At 38.1% G+C, this 8,266-nt stretch overlaps 1 protein-coding gene across 1 annotated transcript; it reads left to right on the top strand.

Moving 5' to 3' along the window:
• The first annotated feature begins 495 nt into the window (after positions 1-495).
• Positions 496-2,530, top strand: LOC131154922 (polyol transporter 5-like). The gene is made up of 2 exons (XM_058107760.1): positions 496-729; positions 839-2,530. Exons 1-2 carry the CDS (start codon positions 576-578, stop codon positions 2,275-2,277), a joined length of 1,593 nt encoding a protein of 530 aa, XP_057963743.1. The 5' UTR covers positions 496-575; the 3' UTR covers positions 2,278-2,530.
• The last annotated feature ends 5,736 nt before the right edge of the window (positions 2,531-8,266 follow it).

The following is an 8,266-nucleotide window of genomic DNA, read 5'->3' as shown; positions in this document are numbered from 1 at the left end:
ATTCATATCTAGTTGAACCAAGCCATTGGGCAACCAAACAAACTCATGTTAATACGTGCACGTGATATTATTCTGGAATTTAATTCAATCAAACAAGTAGAGCAAGCAAGTTGGGAGTCACAGGTGACTCCATCCAAGCGTGAATTACTGACTTACAATTACGTTGCCCAAAATGAAACGTGCATGTTTATTTATTAATTAATTTGGCCAGAGATCGTGAATCTATTTTGTTTTGTGGTTTAGTTTTCATTGTTTGTGTTGTGGTCAGTTAAATGAAATAAAATTAACTTTAAATTTACTCGGGTACAGCCCATGTAAGTTGTAACCAATTAAAGAACCAGCCCGACCCGAATATCTTCGTGCTTTATGAACCTGTTACCCAAAAAGAGAACTACAAAACAAGCTGGAGGGAGCAGCGCAGGGTCGGGTCCAATGCTGACCTAATAATTTAATTATTATATATTTATATATATATTTCTCTCTATAAATAAGAGTCCGTTGGTGCTACGGTAGAACAGCAGAAGTCTTCCCACCCAGCTAGCGCTAAACCGGCCGGCCCTCTCTCATAATTTTTAATGGGGATGGCTGAGCTGAAAGCCGAGAAAAATGGCGTCGCCGGCGATAGCTCTGCCGGTTTTGAGTGCCCTCCGACGAAGAAACCGGCAAGGAACAAGTTTGCCTTTGCTTGTGCCATTCTGGCTTCCATGACTTCCATCTTGCTCGGATATGGTGAGCTTCGTAAATTACTATACATAATATAATTATATTTGTATAGAACAGGAAAAAAAATGCTTTAAATATTTTAAGTAGTTGATTAATCTGTGATATGGTGGATCAGATATCGGAGTGATGAGCGGAGCCGCCATTTACATCAAAGACGACCTCAAAATCAGTGACGTCCAGGTCGAGATTCTCGTGGGTATACTCAACCTTTACTCGCTCATTGGTTCTGCCGCCGCCGGCCGTACCTCCGACTGGATAGGCCGCCGGTACACCATTGTCCTCGCCGGCGCCATCTTCTTCGTCGGAGCCCTCCTCATGGGCTTTTCCACCAACTACGCCTTCCTCATGGTCGGCCGCTTCGTCGCCGGCATCGGCGTCGGCTACGCCCTGATGATCGCCCCCGTCTACACCGCCGAGGTCTCGCCGGCGTCCTCCCGCGGCTTCCTCACTTCCTTCCCGGAGGTCTTCATCAACGGCGGAATCTTGCTTGGCTACGTCTCCAACTACGCCTTCTCGAAGCTTCCGCTTCACCTCGGCTGGCGGTTCATGCTCGGCGTTGGCGCCATCCCGTCGGTGCTGCTCGCCGCCGTCGTGCTCCTAATGCCGGAGTCGCCGCGTTGGCTCGTCATGCAGGGTCGACTCGGCGACGCACGGCGAGTTTTGGACAAAACGTCCGATTCCGCCGAAGAGGCTCAACTCCGGCTTGCCGACATTAAAGCCGCTGCCGGAATACCGGAGAACTGCACGGACGACGTCGTTGCTGTCTCGAAACGCAGCCACGGAGAAGGTGTCTGGAGGGAGCTTCTCCTCCATCCGACGCCTTCCGTTCGCCGAATTTTAATATCCGCAGTCGGGATACATTTCTTCCAGCAAGCCTCCGGTATAGACGCCGTCGTTTTGTACAGCCCGAGAATTTTCGAAAAGGCTGGGATCACAAAGGACAACGAGAAGCTGCTCGCGACGATAGCCGTCGGATTCGTGAAGACGGTCTTCATCTTAGTGGCGACCTTTTTGCTGGACAAGGTCGGACGGCGGCCGTTGCTCCTGAGCAGCGTCGGCGGCATGATCGCGTCCCTCGCCGCACTGGGGTTCGGATTGACGGTGATCGACCACTCGGAGGAGAAACTGATGTGGGCCATATCGCTGTGCATCACCACCGTATTATCGTACGTCGCGTTCTTCTCGATCGGGTTGGGGCCCATCACGTGGGTGTACAGCTCCGAGGTCTTCCCGTTGAAGCTACGCGCTCAGGGCGCGAGTATGGGAGTTGCCGTGAACAGGGTGACCAGCGGGGTTCTTTCCATGACGTTCATTTCTTTGTACAAGGGCATCACCATCGGCGGCGCGTTCTTTCTGTTCGCCGGACTGGCGACGGCGGCGTGGCTGTTCTTCTACACTTTCCTGCCGGAGACGCAGGGGAGGACGTTAGAAGAAATGGAGGCCCTTTTTTGTAAAAACAAAGATACTAATTGGGTGAATGAGACGAAGAAAAATACCCAAAATGGTCAAAACACAGCTAATCCTGGTCAGATTCAATTGGGGACTAACCAGTGAGAGTGGATCTTAAGTAGGGGCATTTTGGGAAGAAGGCTTTTTTAATAACCCTAAATTGACTGGAACAAAACAAGGCAAGGGTCTGTTGTTTGGGATGATGGAAAAGGTGAAGGGAATGTGCGAGGGGGAGAGAAAGGGCTCATAGCCACGACATATGTGTATAATGGACAAAAATCATTGGAGAATCACAAAGACGAATTTCTCCTTTTTAAGTATAAATTTATAATACACTATCTTTTCAAGTTCTCTGTTATTTTTGTCTTGTTTGACAAATTTTTAGGAATTTAAATATCTTTTATCCTAAAAATAAATATACTAAGATTTAAGTTAATTAATGAATTTATCTAGAATAGTAAATGAGGATTTATCTAAAATAGCTTGAGAGTAGATAATGAGTAAAAATTTAATATTTTTAAATTTATCAAAAGAAATAGTTCATGATCACATAAATTTGTGAAAAAAAATTCATATACCGACCTTACTTAATAGGACAAATGTTTGATTCTGTTGTATCTAGAATAGTTTAAATCTAAAAGGATTAATTTTTTTTTTTATACGTATGCACTAAATTAGAATACAAACCGGTGATAAAACATCACATACAAAGATGTGTGCAAATTATTGGTTTCCCTTAGTAGGAGACAAGGAAATCACTCATGTGAAAACGTTCCAAGAAATTCAAACTCGACTCAATTAAGTTAAACTCTATTATAAATTAATATTATATATATATATAAAATATGCCTGTAATATTAATTATATTTATAATATATATGTTATATGTCATATATAATATAAAAATAATAAAATTAAAAAGGTCGATTAGGCTTGAAACTCGACTCATGTACTATAACCGAATTTGAACTCAACTCATTAAAATACTTGAATAGCTCAAATTCGAGTAGAATCAAGTAGAGTTTGAGTATTCGCGAGTACACTTGACTCACTTGCATCCTTATGTATAAATATATACTGCTATATATATATATAGGAATATAATAATTCATTGTAGAAAATGGCTCATTCAAAATTTTTGAACCCATGTGTATCAAGCCCATCCATGGGCTCTTCCGATCCTAATAAGTGGTATCAAAGCCGACGGTTTATAACTCTGGGTGAGCGACATTATAAAAAGTCGAGACGTGAAATTAATTCTCTTGACATGCTAATAGTTGCAGAACCAATTGTGTGGCTGAGGCCAATAAGGATCATCTAGGTTGCGGATGGGATCCAAATAGCATTAAGATGTGAGAGATAGGATTGGTTCGGAGGCACGTGGAATGCAATTCGACACACATAAGACACTAGTGTTAAGACCCACTTGAGCAACTATTGGAGAATTGGGCTTACTCCCATAAGGGAAATGGTTTCCATTCAAAGGGGAGCGGTTGGAACTCACAAGTGAGGGGGATATTGTTGAGAATTCCATTTGTGAGCTTATCCCACATTAAAAAATTAGAGTGGATGATAGGTGCTTATATACATGGTTGGGCCCAAGACCCAATAGACTTAAACTTTTGGGTCAAGTTGGTGTTCACCCATATGTATTAAGCCCACCCATAGGCTCCTCTAGTCCTAACAAGTGATATTAGAGCTGACGGTCGTAAGTCTAGGTAAGCAACATCATAAAAAAATCGAGACGTGAAGTTAATTCTCTTGACGTACTAACAATTGGAGGACCAAGTGTGTGACTAAGGTCAATAAGGATCATCTAGACTGCAGATGGATTCGAATAGGGTCAGGACGTGAGAGGTGGGATTGATTTGAAAGCATGTGGGATGCAATCTGACGCACGTAAGATGTTAATGGTAAGATCCACTTGAGCAGCTGTTGGAGAATTGGGTTTATTCACAAAAGGGAGACGATTTCTGTTCAAAGAGGAGTAGTTGAAACTCACAAGTGAGAGAGAGATTGTTGAGAATTCTACTTATGAATTTGTCCCGCAATGGAAAAATTGAATGGATGATGGGTGCTTACATACATGGTTGAGCCTAAAACCCAATAGATTTAAGCTTTTGGGTCAAGTTGATGTTCACCCATGTATATCAAGCCCACCCATGGGCTCTACTGGTCTTAACATACTATTCATTTAACATCAAATGCAATAGAAATAAATATTTTATCAAAATAAAATTTTAAAATTATCGTTCATTTTATATTCAATATTATGGAGAATAAATAGAAAATTTTGCATGATTTTTTTTATGGTCACAACTTATTTCCTTCTATAAATTATTAAGTCTCTATATTATGGTTATTCAATTTTTCAATTTATTTAATTTTACAAACTAGACCTAACCTTATTGCTGATACTCTGTGGATAAAATATATATGAAAACTTTTAAAAATAATTTTATTTTACACTAAATCTGACAAACCTGTAGTCTTCTAAAAAGTCACGAGTGACATTAAATTAAAGCCTACCTTACCTTCTCACTTTGACTACATCCAACTAGCCCACAAGCTTTTCAACTTAGTTTGGATGTACACTATCTAACCTTACAATAAGACAAAGATGATTGCTCCAAGGTTTTTAATTTTTATCACCCATGATGACATAAACTCAATTCACAAGTTGCTTATCTTTATATATAAATTTGGAATAATCCAAGAGAGTCCTAATTCAAAGCATGCATCCTCTCCATTAAATTAATCACCATAAAAAGACCAAAAATAAAATAAAATTGAAGGCATCCATATATAATTGTTTCTATTTAACTCTTCTCCTATGCTATATTGATATAATTAACATAAGAAAGATCCCTTTTGAAAACAAAGGTGTAGTCCCAAGGGGGGTGAATTGAATTTTAAAATTTTCTTTTAATTCCTTTAATAAAAATTTAACCTTTTTGTTGATAATGCACAACAACTTAATTCTTTTTATTCAATCCACAACCACACAAACATTCAATCAAACAAATTAACCAAGCCACTTAATCATAAAACATTCAATCAAGATATACTTTACAACTTAATGAAAATTTTTAGTTTTTTTCAACTTGTGTGCAGCCTTGTTTATATAAATTGGAATCAAACCCTGTATATATGAAATTTGTCTCTTAATTTGATATCCAATACAACATCCATTCACTCTTTCCAAATACTTAGACCTTAAATAAACTGTAAGTTAAAGAGTCTTGGGGTGTTGAATCAATCAACGTACTACTTTATAGTTTCCGCAAAAGATTGATCAACTAACGTACTCCCTTTCGGTTTCCGCAATCCCAAAATCAAATTAAACTTAAGTTTATTTAATATCTAATTTACGTATTATATATGATTTAGATATTTAAAACATCCACGCAGTTTTATATGTGCTGAAAATCAAGAGAGTAAGGGAAAGAGAGAGTGAGACCACGACTTTTATGAGGTTCGGCTTATACTCAGCCTACGTCCTTGCCTTTGGCAAACCACCAAAGGATTCATTAAAACCAGTTTCTTTGGTAGGTGGAATAACACCATTTACACACTCCTTTGATTAGGCTAGAATCCGCCTCTCCAAACGATATACCTTCGTTCGGTCACTCTTTCAATTAGGCTAGAGCCCGCCTCTTTAAGTGATATCCCCATGCTTAGCCAACAATCCAAATAACCTTGAACCGTCAATATCTACAAGACATAAATCAAATAGATGTACAAAGAATGCTTTCAAATAGAGCTGATTAGTACAACAATCCAGTACTGTAATATACTTCAAAATAAATAATAATATGAAATTTAACTTGAAGTTCAATGGAGTATATCACCGATTAATTATTTCAATGATTGAAGATTTAGAATTTGTAGCACAAGATTGATGATTGAATGTCAGCAATACTCAGCTGAATTCGTGCACAAGATATGAGCAAGAGAGTCTTTCAATGATGAGAGCAGTTGAGAGAGTTTTATAGCTAAATTTGATTCTTGGTAATTAATTCAATGATCTTGAGGCTTATTTATAGACTTGAAAAAGTATGTAACATAATCTCCAAGTGACTTGGAGTATTCCCCAAGTTTTCACAAAATTTGAGCCCCAAGCAATCTCTTTTAAAAAATTTGTCCGTTATAAAAATTTAAAATCTGCCGCGTGATAGTTGACTGTCACTTTTAGTCAGTCGTCTATCTAGTCATTTTATAGGGGTAGTAGGGTGTCAGTCGTTTGGTAGAACGTGGATAGGCGCCTCAGAGTGCAAAGACAGGCTTCTAAAAGAACATGGACAGATTGCTGTCAAGCTGTCAGCTTCAAAGCACCCTTTGGTTATTTTATCATAGATTTTTCTACATAACTCCAATTTTGACGTTCTTGGTTTCAAATGAAATCTAAGAGAAAATCCCACAACTTTTATGTTGAATACATTTTAAAATAAGGAGTTTGTAATAGAGAAAAATGTACCTTAATGCGGATGTAGAAAAATTAAGAGCATTTGGAAAATCCTCTTTTTGGTGCTTTTTATTCCAAAAATGATTCTAACCTTTTTAAAATAATTTTTGATCTTATAAAAATATTTTAAAAGTATGTTAAAAGGTATCTAGATCCAATAAATTAACCTAAGAGTTTCATGCATCCATATTGAAATTATTTGAAGTACTTACATGAAATTTCCTATAGACTCTTTCAAATTTTCAATTCTTGAATTCCTTGAGGTCCTTACACTTGCTTCATCTTTCTTTGAATTTTCATCAAGTTCTCTTTAATCCTCATGCTCTCATGATCTTCAAGATTTATCATTGAATCCATTTTTGAATCCATGCTTTAAGCTTCATATTGATCATCTTTCTTTGAAATATAAGCTTTCATAAATTCTTCTGAACACTTGACCTTGCATTCATCATTGAATCCTGAAATGACATCACTTAACCAAATATGTTAAGTTCCACTTGTTTGTTAGCATCAAAACAAGATGTTAAGCTTTGTAAGGCTAACACCTTTAACATGTAGAAGGAGACCTTGAAAATACTAATGTTGTCACGCCCCGAACCCGGCAATGGGCCCCCAGGTGTGATTCAATAACATAAGATGTCTCTGTATCATACAAACATCCATGATACTACACAAAACGAAGGTCCGACCCTGTAGGGCTCACAAATACCCTATACACAATCACATACACATGATATACGCACTGGAATAAGTCAACCTATTACATTCATTATACCATACCATACCAGAGTCTACGTTCAACACAATACAAAACATAACTCTCGGGTGTCTACATAACTAAAATGACGCCCTGGCTACAGTTTAGTACTTATACAAGTACTTACACAACGCTAACCAAAACCACGCTCCCAAATCACTAGAACGCTAGGTTCGGCTACCTGAAGGACCTAAAACACATTTGTAGGATTAGGGTGAGACACTTCTCAGGAAGGGCGAATTAGGTTATATCAGTGTGAGCATATGAGTGTTATTTCAACATTAAAATATAAAATTTTTCAATTCCAGTATGTTCACAAACACTTGTCCATATTCGTAATTAAACTAGATTACAACACTTGTCCACATTGGAATTAAACTGGATGTCTCGACTCATCGGTATTAAACCAGATGTCTCGACTCAAAGGGATTAAAACCAGATTACAACACTTGTCCACATCAGAATTAAACCGGATTACTACACTTATCCACATCAGAATTAAATCGGATGTCTCGACTCATCAGTATTAAACCAGATGTCTCAATTTGTCGGAATTAAAACCAGATTTGAGACCCATCGGAATTTAACTGGATGTATCGGCTCATCGGTAGCGAACTGGATGCCACAACTCGTCGGTAATTAAACAAGATGCTAATCACATAGTAACAATCATCACATAGGACCTCGGTATTTAATTGACATTAGTTTTCCACAGTTTCCTGAAAACAATTTGGAACCACAGTTCATATATCTCATTTCAACATTTCACAACTCAAATCATTTCAAATATACTAGCTCATGCCACACTTATTTGGGTACATAAATAATCACATAACATTTGATTCAAGGATACAGTTTAACATAAATGAAGT

Source organism: Malania oleifera, chromosome 5 (assembly GCF_029873635.1).
Source record: "Malania oleifera isolate guangnan ecotype guangnan chromosome 5, ASM2987363v1, whole genome shotgun sequence".
Classification (NCBI taxonomy): Eukaryota; Viridiplantae; Streptophyta; class Magnoliopsida; order Santalales; family Ximeniaceae; genus Malania; species Malania oleifera.
The sequence above is the reverse complement of the archived record's forward strand: the minus strand, read 5'-3'. Positions and strand labels throughout refer to the sequence as shown.

Bases quoted from the DNA above. Each gene is read 5' to 3' on its own strand.
- LOC131154922 (XM_058107760.1), top strand. From the start codon at position 576: ATGGGGATGGCTGAGCTGAAAGCCGAGAAAAATGGCGTCGCCGGCGAT. The intron at 730-838 runs GTGAGCTTCGTA...ATGGTGGATCAG, and splicing joins TTCCATCTTGCTCGGATATG to ATATCGGAGTGATGAGCGGA.